The sequence below is a fragment of the Terrapene carolina genome, unplaced genomic scaffold (assembly GCF_002925995.2).
Source record: "Terrapene carolina triunguis isolate 2854851 unplaced genomic scaffold, T_m_triunguis-2.0 Scaffold67, whole genome shotgun sequence".
NCBI lineage: Eukaryota > Metazoa > Chordata > Testudines > Emydidae > Terrapene > Terrapene triunguis.
Genome location: NW_020664418.1, coordinates 21,656,413 through 21,672,914, shown reverse-complemented (window position 1 = coordinate 21,672,914; position 16,502 = coordinate 21,656,413). Strand labels below are relative to the sequence as shown.

General features: G+C 40.5%; 1 protein-coding gene across 1 annotated transcript in view; it reads right to left on the bottom strand.

The window, feature by feature from the left end:
* OTUD7A (OTU deubiquitinase 7A) overlaps window positions 1–16,502 on the bottom strand; it is a 74,423-nt gene that overhangs the window by 45,005 nt on the left and 12,916 nt on the right. The window contains exons 3-5 of the mRNA XM_029910746.1: window positions 12,182–12,283; window positions 10,202–10,329; window positions 6,719–6,831 (exon numbers count right to left, since the gene is read on the bottom strand). Coding sequence (XP_029766606.1) covers window positions 6,719–6,831; window positions 10,202–10,329; window positions 12,182–12,283 — 343 coding nt within the window. The remainder of the gene's footprint in view (window positions 1–6,718; window positions 6,832–10,201; window positions 10,330–12,181; window positions 12,284–16,502) is intronic.

Below are 16,502 nucleotides of genomic sequence, written 5' to 3'. Positions count from 1 at the left end.
CAGTGGTATGAGACTATGGGTGTGGAGGGAAGGTGGGCCACAAGGAAATCTCTCCATGAAGATGTGGACATTCAATGAAAAAGTTTGTGAACCAGTATTTTATTACAATTTTTTCTAAGTAGTTTTGCCACATAGAAGTCTTGTCAAAGTCTGTACAGTCAGAGCTAGGTCAATGTAGACCTATATCTTGACTTTAGTAAAGCTTTTGATACTGTCTTGCATGACCTTGCATGACCATAAACAAATTAGGGAAATGCAATCTAGATGGAGTTACTATAAGGTGGGTGCAAAACTGGTTGGAAAATTGTTCCCAGAGAGTAATCATCAGTGGTTCAGAGTCATGCTGGAAGGACATAATGAGTGGGGTCCTGCAGGGATCAGTTCTGGGTCCGTTTCTGTTCAATATCTTCATCAATGATTTAGATAATGATTTAGAGAGTACACTTATACAGTTTGCGGATGATACCAAGCTGGGAGGCGTTGCAAGTGCTTTGGAGGATAGGATTAAAATTCAAAATGTTCTGGGCAAACTGGAGAAATGGTCTAAGTAAATAGGATGAAATTCAATAAGGATAAATGCAAAGTACTCCACTTAGGAAGGAACAATCAGTTGCACACATACAAAATGGGAAATGACTGCCTTGGAAGGAGTACTGCAGAAAGGGATCTGGGGGTCATAGTGGATCACAAGCTAAATATGAGTCAACAGTGTAACGCTGTTGCAAAAAAAGCGAACATCATTCTGGGATGTATTAGCAGGAGTGTTGTAAGCGAGACATGAGAAGTAATTCTTCCACTCTACTCTGTGCTGATTAGGCCTCAGCTGGAGTATTATGTCCAGTTCTGGGCGCCACATTTCAGAAAGAATGTGGCCAAACTGGAGAGAGTCCAGAGAAGAGCGACATAAATGATGAAAGGTCTAGAAAACATGACCTATGAGGGAAGATTGAAAAAATTGGGTTTGTTTAGTCTGGAAAAGAGAAGACTGAGGGGGGACATGACAGTTTTCAAGTACATAAAAGGTTGTTACAAGGAGGAGGGAGAAAAATTGTTTTCTTAACCTCTGGAGGATAGGACAAGAAGCAATGGACTTAAATTACAGCAAGGGAGGTTTAGGTTGGACATTAGGAAAAACTTCCTGTCAGAGTGATTAAGCACTGGAAAATTGCCTAGGGAGGTTGTGGAATCTCCATCATTGGAGATTTTTAAGAGCAGGTTGGACAAAACCTGTCAGGAATGGTCTAGATAATACTTAGTCCTGCCATGAGTGCAAGGATAACCTCTCAAGGTCCCTTCCAATCCTATAATTCTATTTTAGTGACCCTTTTCAGGTTAATTCCATTTCAAATGAAATGTGTCGAGCTGTAGCAAGCAGCTCATCCTATACATTGATGAAATACTCCTAGGACTTAAAGTTTGAAGCCCCCTGAGTTGAGTCATCTGTGCATTAAGGATTATTTCCTAACTAGGTGTCTGATTTTTCCCTACTTTCCCTCTTCATGTTTGTGTTGAAGATGACACATGGGAAGATTCTGAGTATCTTGTTGTGATTAAAAACAAACAAACAAAACCCCTTAAAACCATTTGGTTTTATAGAATAGTGACAACAAAACATTAACAATATCTAGCACACAACGTCTTGAATTAGAAGCTAACATTCCTGTTAGTCTTAAAACCAAAATACTATTCATCTACAGAATCTGCTTTAAGTGTAAATCTACTTGAGTCATGGAAAGACGAAGATGTTAAAAGAAATCATTACACTTCTCCCAGGTTATCTTCTCATCCCTTTGCAAGAAGCAAGGTATGAAAATGTAATCACATCACAAGCGTTTGGCTGGCCCCAGTATCTGTCCGTGAAGGAACTGTCATAATAACAATCCAATTAGTCACTAAAGCCCTTTAACTGAAAACTATCTATGAAGGGGCACCTAGGTGGAGGTGGGGGCTGGGGAGAGAGAAGGGGAGTGAGGGCCTTTTTAAAAATAAAATAAAAAATGTAAGAACCTTTTCTCAAACTGAAGCAGTTCCCTTTTGGATCTTCCATTCAGTCCTATTGCTTTTGGTTAAACGATTTTGATGATCTGAGATTCCTTTTGGGACCACTTAGGACAACGTGTACAAATCACTTCTGAAACAATGACTGTTTCATGGTTAATTATCCTATTTAAACTGGCTGCAGGATTCATTGTGTAGGAGGCAAGAACTCAAGTCATAGCTTTTCCTCGATTCTCTTTATCTTCTTCCTGCTCAGTGACTTCAATTCCTCAGCATCTGCTCTGACAAAAAGAAGATTCTCAAAGAACCTCTGGAGGTTCACAGACAATTGCAGATTTCTTATAATGCATTTGACTCACAACAAATAAATAAATACAACTAACTCACAGGTGGATGTGGTGACAAATCAAAACACATTTGTTACTGAGGTTTTCTTTTGATGGGTACGTGACTTCTGATGCTTTAGTTAGTTCTGGCACCAAAGGAGATTACCTCATCTATAATTCAAAGGCTGATTTGCACATTATTTGAGGACAGTAAATAACTGGTAAGTACACTACACTGTCAGACAAAAATATTATTCTTTGAAGAGTTCTTTTCCCTTTTAGATGATGCATTAGTTTAAGAAGTAATTTTTGGTATGGTACATTGAAAAGAATCATTTATTCAGTCAATATTCCTTGCAATGGAATGGTTAGAGTGAGTACTAAAATTATACACTTTTACAGGTTAATTTCTTCAGCTAGTTTTGGTTAGTCTTCACTATTCTTTTAATGTGTATATTAGGATTGTAATTCACATCTGATTTGTTGACCATTTCCTATTGCTACTCTCCCATCCCCAACAAGAGAAAAGCCTAGTACATGTCACTATTTAACAACAATTTGAACTAAATTATATTTGATTTAACAAATGGTATTAGACTTCTTTTAAAAAAAACTTGAGGGAGGTGAAGCTTACTGAAAAGAGAATTTTTAAAAGGGGTGTGTGTCTCTGTTAAATACAACCACCACCATTTCAGCACATCTCTAACCGAATACATTGGAGCTGTGTGCTCCATGAGATACATACAGCATGAGATGGACAAAATGAGATTGTGGGAACTGGTGTTGAGTACCTGCATGTAGTAGAAATGTGTACTGAACTACATTTTAAAAGACTGTGGCAGATTTAGAGGAAACACAGAAGACAAAAGAGCAAAATTATTCTTTGTTATCTTCTATATATAAGGACAAATATATATATACACACTATGGTCAGTAAACATTTTGCAAAAAATAAAAATAAAAATGTTGTGTCAGGGAAATCCTTAGTCCTGACATCTAAAGGTTAAAAATGCTGAGAAAATGTCATATTCTGCTTCAGCACAGTGGAGAGTAGGAACACTTTTTCTAAAGATATTTTATCCTTACTGTGGTTTACGCCTCCACTTTGTCTAATTACTTATAACATGCAATTTTCTCCAGGGGAAACAGCAACTAGAGAAAAGAATGCACTGAATGAATAGAGAATAAATGACTTTAGTTATAACACCCCCCTATTCAGGTATGAAAATTAAAGTTCTTGTATTCTCAGGGCCGGTCTATTGCAAACAAAACTATACTGCACTTCATGAACAAGTGCACTTTGATTAAGCGTTCAGTGCTATTTCATGTTAAGTCCTAAAGCTATAAGGAATCCAATTAAATTTGTGCAGTAAGGATATTTAATTATTATACAAACAATATGGTTTTATTTCCTTAAGTAATGTCTAAAAATATAATTTATTCTTTCCATTTTTACGGAGACCTCTTTATACTTCAAATTAAATACATGCTCGTAGTAAGTTACACAGAAATTGGTCTTACCCTAAACCTCATCAAGTACCATAGTATGCTCCAATATGCTAATTTAATTAAAATGTACACAATTATATTGACAGAGATGACCACCCAGGGAGCCAAAGTGTGAGGGCTGTACCCACTTTCATTGCCTTGTAATGAAAATATTTCCCAATAACTACCCATCTGACATTACACAGTTTCATTCTACAACCTCCAGAGTTTAATCAAAGTAACTGCAATCTACCACATTCTTGCAGAACGAATCCAGAGGAACAGACTTGGAAATCAGGTAAGAAAGATCATATAAGGCCTTAGAAATTGATGTGTATGCTCTGATGTGACCTCTCTAGCAACAATCCCACTGTTAACTTCAACAGAACAAAGAGCGAATCAATTTCAATTTGAGAAAACTATATTTAAATAATTTTCTGGCTTGATAATATTATTTATATTATAGACGAATCATAACAGTTTACAAAGACAGAAAAAAATAAACTATACCAAGCTCTGCAATATAAAGGTTCATTATTTTCATTGAGGGCTTTTGGTAACACAATGCACAACAACATGGAATCAAAGTTCAAGTAGTGTGTAGATTTCAAAAGGCCTTATGAGACTACAACTATCTATTGTAGTGTATTTTCTTATATACACACAAAAAAAATCCTTTTGTTCTTCCAAAAAAACCCCCAAAATCTGGGTACTTTGGAATATGTTTTGTGGTAATGTCACAACTGACTTTTTCTCTGTAGGGCCAAATTCTGCCCCTGGCTTATATCCTGTGCCACCCAACTGCCTTCAGAACATAATTAGATTTTTAAAAGTGTGTCATGCTCTGTAATAATACTTTGCTTCATTTGTGATAGCCAGGGCCGGCTCTAGGCACCAGCAAAACAACCTGGTGCTTGGGGCGGCACATTTTTAGGGGCGGCATGGCTGGCGCCAGAATGCCGCCCCTAAAAATGTGCCCCGGCCGCCCTAGCTCACCTCCGCTGCCGCTCGCGCGCCGCTACTCACCCTCCCTCCCAGGCTTGAGAGCCTGGGAGGGAGGGGGAGAAGCGGCGCCCGCGCCGCGGCCACTCGGAGTCTCCCCCTCCCTCCCAGGCTCTCACACGGGAGGGGGGGGGGGAGATTCCGAGTGGCCGCGGTGCGAGAAACAGCTGTTTCACGCGCCGCTGCTCCCCCTCCCTCCCAGTCTCTCAAGCCTGGGGGGGAGGAGGCAGGGCTGGGGATTTGGGGAAGGGGCGGAGTTGAGGCGGGGCCGGGGGGGGGGGTAATTAAAAAACGGGGGGTGGAGGGGGCGGCCAAAATTGTTTTTGCTTTGGGCGGCAAAAATCCTAGAGCCGGCCCTGGTGATAGCACATGGCTGTATTGAGTTAAATTCTCTGCAACCCAGTTCACTGCACTGGGAGTTTGCACAGGTATAAATGAGGGAAGGATTTAGCCTGACATGCATTGTATAGAATACACACAAATTTAATGTCCAAAAAATCTATTGTTCATTGCTTATCTGAACATGTAAAATATCTGTATGTCATTTGGACAGCTGAAAGTTCAGTCTGATTTCGGTATTTCCTTTCCAAATAGACTGTATTAGAAGAAAAGCAATGTTCTAAAAGTAGACACTGTTGACAGTTAATGACCATTGTACACTACCAACAATGCTCTTAGAAGGTTTGCTGCCTGTGAGCTACAAAGCAAGAGAGATCTGCAAGAAGAAATGTGCCAGTACTGGACACTGGTTTATCCTTTATTGGCATCCCAAGTTCATTTCAAATGTCTTTCATATTTACTACTATAGGATTAAATTCAGTCTCCTTCCATCAGCAAATAGGCAGCCAAACGAGGCTCTCTAGCCCACTTCCCAAAACCCCAAGAAGTTCACTCTGCAGGTCCTCTGTAACTCTGACTTCTGGCTCTGATCCTAGTGGCAGGGATATGGTATTTTCATATTAGAATGTATTCCCCTATTAACAGCCTCCTATGCACTGTTTTGATGAGATTACGCTTGCTTGTGGTGAAAGTAACCTACATAAGTGCTGGCTAACTTCCCCCAGATCAGCCATCTCAGCAGGGCACTATAGGACCAAGACCCTTTAATGACCTGTTGAACCAGCTGGCACCTCTCACATCCAAATCTCACTTAGTTCAAGTTCTGTGCAAGTCAAAGGCCTTGCCCTGTTTTGGACAGCACAGTATTATGGACAAACATAGGAACATAAGACATAGGACTGGAAGACACCTCCTGGGTTGAGTCCAGTTCCCTGCTATCACAGGCAAACCCGTCATATAATCTCACTTATTAGACAAGCCATTGCTGTAAAACAAATTTATCATTAGGAATCTGACATAAGGAGTTGTGAAAAGATGACAAATGAGCACCACTTTACCACCTTCTAAAACAACATTGAGGGATTCTCTGATGGAGTCCTGAAGATCTTTTATTTTCTACCCACCTCTACTTTCCATGCATCAAGTCCAAGGTCCCAGTAATGGCTATCTTTCTGGCTGGTGTTTAATAACCCAGGGAAGTCATTGTTGAATGATGAAAGGCACACACCCTCCATCTCCCTGGCTATGGACTCTACTGCCACCACACTACTTCCAGAGAGCAAGAAACTGGGGCTCGTGGAGCCCTGGTTCTTCTGCATGGCTGCAGAGACAGGTACCTTGGAATTATCTGACCAGCTCGAATCAATCATTGTACTCGGAGGCTGCAATAAAATGATGGGCACGATTACAGAGTAAGTATTCTAGCATACAACATGAAAAATGCAACAGTTAGATGAATGATGTCCCACGAAATTCCTCATTTATTTGTACTACTCTAGGGCATGTGCTAGTATAACCATCCTACAGAAGCAAAGGATATAAGAATCTGTTACAAGGCAACTTACCCACCACCAGTGCCTCCATTTTTGCCAAAATGAGTGCGAGGTTCACTTGAAGCCAGCTTAAGCAGTTCATTCCATTCCCGTTCCCACTCTTCTTCTGTATAAACTAAACCCGACTAGGGGAGAGAAGAGTATATTTCAGGATATGATGTTAAAAATATCACCAGTATCAGATAGTAGACATCATGTCCTACTAACATATGTTGTGTTTCATTTATAGTGCTATTTGAATAAGACATGCAATTGCCCTGGGTTATTACAGTATTACTTTTTCAAATCAAACAGCACCAAATTATCAAAACAGATCAAAGACGGCTACTACATTTTGGATAAAATTTTCAGCTGGAGGTTCTCAATTTGCTTCTGCAAAAGTGCCCTATGCAATTGTTTAACTGGGTAGCTGGGCATCCAGTCATCTCACATGCATGTGAAATTCCTTCCATTTTGGTTCTCAGGTTCCGGTGCCATTGAGGATCTTTGATCTTATTACTGACGCAATGACTATTCACTGTCACTCATAGTGGAAATTCATAGTAATTCATGATGACAATGAATGCTCACTGGGCCAATGAAAGACTGAGCGGGTGAGAGTAACTCTATAGCTTGGTGGATAAGGAATTCAGCTAGTGTATAGGAAATCCAACTTCAAGTCCTCACGCCAATGACTACTTAATAATTGATACAACATAGAACAGCTTTAACAGGAGAGACTGCGAAAGCCACATACCAAAATCTCTCATAGTGGAGGGGGCACTCACCTGTAACATAGGATACTTAAGTTCAAATTCTTTCTCCATATCAGACAAAGGAGGTGGGGGAGGGGGAGTTGACTCCTGGGTCTCCCACATCCCCGGAGAGTACCAAAACCAATTTCTTCCCTCCACCAACATTTTGTGAATTTAGTCCTCCTTTGCTTTTGTCAAAATGCCTGAAATTTTTTGTCAGGTCAAAATGAAATGTTTTGTTTCAGCATTACTAATATTTTTTTCAGTTTGGTCAAAACTATTTCATGAACTTGACACAAATTTGCAAATAGTTTTGGGTCGACCGACATGGTGACTAAATTATTGAATTTTTTCCCCCTTGCTCTACATTGCAGACCTTCCTTGATAGGCCGGGGACAGCAGTACTTGTGATACCTTCTGTCCCACTCCCCTGGAGATTGGAGGGTGAGATTTCCAAAGGCACAAAGGGCAGGTAGGCACCTCAGTCCATTGTGTTTTCAGGCAGACTAGAGAATGCCCAGCCAATGACAGCTCAACTGTCTCCCATTGACAGGGTCAGGAAGGGCTTATTAGTGCTGTAATTCAGTTCTGCTGCTCTCATTAGTGCTGCTGCCAACAGCAAGCAGGGAAAATACATATATGAATAGCACAACTACCAGCCAAAGCTTTTTGGTCATGTTCAGTTAGCTGTGTACAGCCAGCATTTATGCTGGAGTACTTGGAAAATTATTGATTTAATTCATCTGCACTATGTCTTGCCGTTGATGGAAGCATAAATTCTCACACTGAGAGAAAAGAAGAACGAACCTCAGAACAGCACATCACAGCTTTGAATACAACAGCAGCTAAGCTATCCAAAGGTGCTGTTAATCAAGAAAACTCTAGAAATTTGAGTATTTTCTTTCAACAGCCTAACTAGAACTGGTGCTGGTGAGATCCAGTTCTGCTTCCCTCTGCTTTCCAGATAGCGAAGCAATGCCAGCAGCTCCCCTATGAGCTGGTATAAAAGAAGAATTCTGTATCCCCTTACCACAGGCAGAATGACTTTTTGTTTAAATGAAAGGGCTTTTCTATTTAAAAATTTTGGGTGTGTGTAGATAAAGGCAAGAACTAAATCCTAAAACCAATTACCTTTGTGTTCAACAATTGGCTGCCTGCAAAGCAAATGGCCACATGATTTCACATTTGTAATGACTATGTTGGAGGAATTGCTGAACCCCCTCACTGTGATCAGGTGAGCAGAGACATGCACAAAAGGGCAAACCCTGCTCCTGCACACAGCCTGGGAAACTAAGTTGGGTGCTGCTGGAAAGGTTTGAGCACTGGGTGTGAAACGGCTCCATGGGAACTTTGGAAGGGGATAAAAGCGGAGCTGCTCAACAGCAACCACTGCATCAGAGACTGCAGTAGCCCCTATGGTTTCTGTGCCTCTGCTGTATAGGTATGAATGCAAAACAGCTGGTGGATCTGCATAGTTGCAGAAAACACAGGCCCTACTCCTTCCTTGGCAAACTGCACTGCTGATCACCCCTACTCTCTGCAATAGTGGAGCCCATGTGAGATCTCCAGATATCTGGCCCCATTGCTAGAGGATCTGCAGCAGGCTGGTCCTCCATATCAATGGGGGAAGGCTTTGCCCTCAAACACAGCTTTTTCCAACACATATTTGGATATGAAATTTTTTGGGGAAAAAAGTGAGGTGTCTAATTTTAGGCTACTTGAGGATTACAGTTAAAAATACATATTTCAAAATCTGGGTCAATTTTCTCAGCATAGAGATTTGGTCCTTAACTGACATTTTCTTTTCCTTTGTGATTTAATCTACAGTCTTCATTTTTTTGTAATGTAATTTTCAGTAGATAATTAGGGCTGTCAATTAATCACAGTTAATGAATGCGATTAACACAAAACAAATTAACTAGATTACAAGAATCGTCACAATTAATCGCAGTTTTAATTGCACTGTTAAACAATAATATAATACCAATTTAAATTTATTATAAATATTTTTGGATGTTGAAATTTTCAAATATATTGATATCAATTACAACACAGAATACAAAGTGTATAGTGCTCACTTTATATTATTATTTTTGATTACAAATATTTGCAATGTAAAAAAGAAACAAAAGAACTAGTATTTTTCAATTTATCTCTCATAAGTCCACTCAGTCCTATTTTTTGTTCAGCTAATAAGACAAACAAGTTTGTTTACATTTACGGGAGATAATGCTGCCTGCTTCTTATTTACGTTACCTGAAAGTGAGAACAGGCATTTGCATGGCACTGTTGTAGCTGGTGTTGCAAAGTATTTATGTGCCAGATGTGCTAAACATTCGTATGTCCCTTCATTCTTCGATTTGTAGGCTCTAAAGTTTTACATTGTTTTGTTTTTGAGTGCAGTTATGTAAAAAAACCAAACTTTTTTTAAATCTTACAATTGTGATTATTTTTTAATCATTTAACACCTCTATAAAGAATATATTTAAATTTGGAGCCCCAAATATTCAGGTGGCCCCAAACCAGCCCTAGATTTTGTAGGTGTAAAGCTATGCATATGTAACTTTGTGGGTGTAAACATTCATCTGCTTTTACATGCCTGATTTTCATGCAGAAATATTTGTCTACATGTGCAAAATAGATGCACAAGGAATTCAGTAAGAGCAAAAGCTTTTTCATAGAACCTCAGAGGTAGGAATAAAAATGTTGCCCTAAATGATATCAGTTACACAATGGTTTAAACTCTCTAGGCCACACAGACCTCTTTATTCTGTTGTGTCTGTTGCCATCTCCATCTTCTCTTCAATGCTTCCCTTTCAGCTCCACTTCTCATCATGGTGTAGAGTGCTTTACGTAACACAAGGTCCCTGTCATGAAATCCCCACATCCCTAGAGTGCAAAAATGCACCGAGTAACAGAGATCCAGTTATGAAATAGAAACAATCAGTTGCATGAAACATAAATAACATTGCTAAAAAAAAAAAAGCAGTGCACATTATAAATCTTACTAGCTAATGATTCCTATTCATTACTTTCAAGCTTTCCTAATGAAAACTGTCAGCATAAATAGGCTAATGAAGAATAATGCTGAATTCTAGCAAAGTTTAAAGTCTGGTTAAGAATTGACTATGGCTTTGAGTTGTCTGGTAATTTTGTTTTTGCATGACTTCAACGTTGCTTTAAGGAAATGAACATTCAATGCACAGGTCTTCATTTTAGCTCCAGAGTTAATTGAATGTGCAGGCATCAGAGTGCTAAGGATAACGACAGGCACTTGTGGCTATCTCAAGCACAGACACCCACAGGCTTGCACTGTCATGCAGCAGAGATGATACATGTCCATTGGTATCTAAGTCCCAGTAAAGAGACAGGCACTCATGACTATTGGAAGCCTAAAAATACAAGCAGCCACAGGCTTCCAAACTCTTAAGATAACAAAAATATACGTCTTCATGTAAGTGAGAATAGTAACCTATAATAAAAGAGAATCAGAGATCTCACCATGACAAGCACCCGTAGGCAGCCATGTTTAATTTATTATACTGCCAGCCATTGGCATTAAATATTTTTGTTCCAAAGTGTGCAAGTCAAAATGCCCTGACCAATTGCTGTAAATAATTTACAATCCCTTGTAGCTGAGATGAATTGGATAAACAACACTATTTATAAAAGATACTTTGAGAGTATTCAAATCTGTTTTCTTGTTATTTCTTACTTTATGTTTCAAAAACAAAGTGACGCAAAATGATTACAAAATAACCATGCTTTTAAGAGAAAGGTCACTTTTTGGAGTCTTACTGGTGCAATATTTCAGCACAAAAGTGATTATTAGGAAATAAACAGCATATTACACTTTCAAGTATGTAGTCGCAGGGCTTTCTTTTGGTGCCCTTTGTACAAAACTTTGCAGTTGTACAAAACATTGCTTTAAATCAATGGTAAATACATAGGAAAGAGTATAATTTACCTTAATCTCTCTCACCCATACAATTATCCTTCCCAAAGGCTGGACACACCAAAAATATTTGCATTTGTATTCTTAATGATAGTAGGATGCACATTTAACAAACATCAGAGGATTATGGGCTTGAACCTGTGTTTATGATGCAGCCAAAATCCCATTGAAGCCAACAGGAGTTTTGCCTGCACCAGGACTGCAGGATCAGGCCGATTATAGAAAATGTACACTAGCTTAGAGGCTAGGGTTTATCTTGCTGTTTCAACTCCACCTTAGAAAGCAAGCTGAAAACTTCTACCTTCATCATGCAAGCTGTATAGATAGATACTTATTGCAAACATTGCTACAGGGAGAAGCTGAAGAATAGAGAAGCTTATATAAAGGTATGTTTACACTGCAAAACCCCCCTCCAGAAACAAACAAAGAAAAAAAACAATGAGAGAGTCTCAAGAGTCCAGGTCAACTGACTCAGGCTGGGGGCCTCATATGATGGGGCTAAAAAGAGACCTTCCCTACTTGCTGGATTTCAGAGTCCGGGCTTCAGCCCAAGCGGGACGTCTATACTGCTATTTTTAGCCCCATAGCGTGAGCCCAAGTCAGTCAACCTAGACTCTGAGACTAGCTGCTGCAGGGTTTTATTTGCAGAGTGGATGTACCCAAAGAGGCACCCTTTTAGCAAAAGGCCTTTGCACCCATAAACCTTTGATGGAAATACAGAAAAGTAGCAAACCTTCAATAAAAGGTTTTATATACCAGAAGCAGCTAATCCAGACTTTCCCTTACCTAATGAGGCAGCATGTAAGAGGCAGTTTCCATCACCTGTTGTAGCCAATGGAAGAAGACGTTTGCAACTTGTACACACTGTGGACCACCAGTTCAGTCGACCTGAAAAGAAAGTGTCTGTTAAAACAGGAGAGTATGTGTTAAGGCAGGTTGAACGCACATATGTAGGAGGATACAGGGATGATGGATAACTCTGGAGGTTTTCAGAGCCCATTGCAAGTCCATCCTCCCCATGTAACACTACTCGCAAAACCAGAAGTTGAAGAAATGAAGCAGTTGTGATAGGAAGAGATGGTGGGGAAATCACATTGAAAACATTCTCCAAATATACCCAAGGCTGAAATGAAAGACAGCAAGAGTACTTTGGATTAATTTTTTTTATGCTATTCTCAAATACTGTGTTTAATTTAAAGATCATTGGCACTATATAAACAGAAGACAGACTACATCGTTACAAAAAACATCTAATAAGACAAAAGCGTTCCATTTGTGTTACTCAGACAAAGCATGTATCCTAGGTAAGTCAGCTCCAATATACAAAGGTTCTGTTTTTACTTCTGACTAAATACTGGAGAATGAATTAGTGGAATGTTTTCAGGCCTGATTATCCTCTCTCTCATACTAATGCAAATCAGGATAAGTCAATTAAAATCAGTAGTTATACCAATGTAGAATGATTGTAAATGAGAGCAGAGTCCAGCCCACGGTCAGTATTTTTATTTAGCTTTTCACCTTTTACAAATATTAACTAGTTTATCCCTGCAATACCCTATGAGGTAGATTTTGCAGATTGTGAAAATGAGATACAGAGATGTTAAGGGCCATATTGTCCAAGGTATTTAGGCACTTAAATATACATAAGCTCCTAATGTGATCTTTAAAAGCACCCAAGCAGGTTAGGCACCTGCTCAAGCACTTTTGAAAATCCCACTAGGCACCCACCTGCATCTTTAGAGACCTACATAAAATTTGAAAATTTGCCCCTAAGTGAGCTAATTAAAGCAGAGAGAGAGAGAGAGAGAGAGAGAGAGAGTCAGTGTCAAAGCCAAGACTAGAGACTCAGAATTCCTGGCTCACAGATTTGTGTGTGCCAGCTGGGTGGAGCATGTTTTCAGATATTATTTCTTTTGCGTTTAAATGGGCACCTTTATGTTCTTTATGTAAACAAAGGGATCAGAACTAGTTATTGTAAAAACACTATGGGGTAGGTGATTACTAATAGTTTGTTTAGTTTGTGCATTTCCCCACATCCTTTTTGAAAGGCTGTCAGTTGTGAAAATTGCAATTAATACCATAGTTAATGAAGTCAGCAGTTGGTGGCTGATCAATCAATTAACATATACTTATAATGTCTTTTCCTGGCTTTATCCTCGCCTCCTTTTGGAAATGATACTGATGAGATAAGCAGCAATTTGGATAAGGAAATTCGTTTGCACAAATCAGTGGCATGATTTTCCCACACCACTATTTTTGCATGTTATAACAGTGTATAGCTATTTTAAAATAACTTTCTTTAAAAATACTACATACACACAATCCATTTGCAAGAGAAGATGAAAAATATCTATAGTATTAGGATAGCTGGCAATGCCTTTAAAATTAATGCTCTCAAATACAAATTTGATATTGTGTAATCAGACTGTTATTGCCTGTTAATGCTTATTATTACAAATAAATATACTGAAGCTTGCTTGCAGTAGTAGAAGCATACAAACACCACATACAATAGTTTTGGTGAGCATCAATAAATGTGTCTTTAATAATCAATTATTTCATTATCAGACCATAATTGTCTCATTAAATTTCAATTAAAACAGTCATTCAGGATTAAAAGTTATTGTACAATATGCAATAAATGTACTGTAGATCGATTACTAAATTAACTTGGTAATACTACATGAATTCAATAGCCAGTTGGTACATGCTTAACAACCCAAACCAGTCTTTTCAAAATTAAATACGCATTTGAATAGCTTAATTTAAAGAGCCACTGGATAGCTTTGGGAGAGATAAAATTGGAAATAACGAGTTATTGTTTTTAGCAACTCCTGTTTCTATGGGCTGTGAAATAACAACCTGTCACCTGCCTTGTACAGAATATTTTTGGTACTAATATAACAGTGATAAGTTAAAGCACTTCAAGTAGACTTACAAACACCTAAAACATGCAAGACCTATGTATTTCTTAAGGGACGGCTCAATTGCACTTCAACACAGACCAGGAAACCGCTAATTTAAAACCCTAACGCTTGGTGTTCATAAATGTTTACAGTAGATCAAGGGGCATTTGATTACCATAGGAGGACATCTCTGTGGATCGATAGTCATTCCCATCCATCAATAGCCATTCCTTCTAGGAGCACGAGGTGCTCTCTTGCTTTTCAGCCAGCTTGTGGCTACTATGATTTTTCAGTTGATATTAACAAGTCTGTGGTTTATAAAATATTGACACATCTGCATTGGCAACAAAGAGGCCTGCTTCATGTGGCCTTTCATAGAAACCACTGCACTGCTATTCTTTTTTTTTTTTTAATAAATAGAGATATCCTATCTCCTAGAACTGGAAGGGACCTTGAAAGGTCATCGAGTCCAGCCCCCTGCCTTCACTAGCAGGACCAAGTACTGATTTTGCCCCAGATCCCTAAGTGGCACCCTCAAGGATTGAACTCACAACCCTGGGTTTAGCAGGCTATCCCTCCCCCCTTTCAACCTAACCATTACATTCATCTACCAGTTACATGGATTTTGGGGGAGGGAGTTAGAAAAGCAGCTTAAGTGAAGTCCCATATGGAAATGGGTATCTTTCAAACTGGTTTATTTCTGTTTTTGCAAGACAGTATTAAGGACAAGCTCGACTTTTCTCTCTCTATTGTAATATATTCAGTTTGTCTTCCATTCAGACACCACCTGATGCCACCACTTGCACCTTCACAGTTTATTGGTTTCATAATAGATGTTTTAGATGTTCAGCTCCCCCTTTCTCAAATCTTCACAGTGGGACACATCTTCTGAGCAGGGGCGGATTAACAAATTTGCCGTCCCCTCCCCCCGCCAGCTCACCTCCGCTCCCCCGTGGCAAGCCGGGGAGGGAGGGGGGAGAAAGGGAGTTGTGGCGCGCTCGGGGGATGGCGGCAGTGGAGCAGGGGTGAGCTGGGGCAGGGAGTGGTTCCCTGCCCCCCCCCCCAAGAGTTACTCCCCGTGCCCGCCGGCCCCAGCTCACCTCCGCTAGCCCCCGAGCGCGCCGCTACTCGCTTCTCCTCCCTCCCAGCGCTTTCGCGCGGCAAGCCTGGGAGGGAGGGGGGAGAAGGGGAGTTGCGGCGCGCTTGGGGGATGGCGGCAGCAGTGGAGTAGAGGTGAGCTGGGGCGGGCCGGGGAGCGGTTCCCGGCCTCCTGTTACTCCCCGCGCCCGCGGGCCCTAGCTCACCTCTGCTCTGCCTCCTCCGAGCGCGCTGCAATTCGCTTCTCCCTCCCTCCCAGCGCGGCAAACCTGGGAGGGAGGTGGAAGGAGTGAAGCGCGGCGCGCCTGGGGCAGGAGGCGGGCCAGGGATTTGGGGAAGGGGCGGAGTTGGGGAGGGGGCAAGAGCAAATTTGCCGCCCTAGGCCTAGGCCTTGTTGGCCTAGGCGATAATACGCTGCTGCTTTTGAGAGGGGCAGTTAAATGCTGTGGTAGTGGCACACTTGACTCACTTGTAGCCAGGGGTGCTGGAACAATTTCTATAGCGGGGGTGCTGAGAGCTATTGAACCAAACTGTAAACCCTGTATATAAGGAAATCACTTCAAGCCAGGGGGTGCAGCAGCACCCCCCAGCCCCCTAGTTTCAGCACCTATGATTGTAGCCAGCCACTATGGTCATCCTGCCTCTGGAATCCTGCCTCTTTTGCCTCTGACTTTTTATTATTTAATTTTTAAAGATACAAAGCACCGCTTAATAGTTCTGCTTAAAAAGCAACTTCTATCTGATGAAGTGCAATAGCAAAAATTATACCAATACCTCTACCGCTCTTTTGGAAACTAACTCCTTGAGTGTTAACACGACTTGATAGAGAGCTCAGTAGCAGCTTTACAGGACCGTTGCTCATTTCATGACATACACCTCTACCCCGATATAACGCTGTCCTCGGGAGCCAAAAAAATCTTACCGCGTTATAGGTGAAACCGCGTTATATTGAACTTGCTTTGATCTGCCGGAGTGCGCAGTCCCGCCCCCCTGGAGCACTGCTTTACTGTGTTATATCCGAATTAGTGTTATATCGGGCTGCATTATATCGGGGTAGAGATGTATTTAAAACTGTATCTTGGATACTAACTGTCACAGGGTAG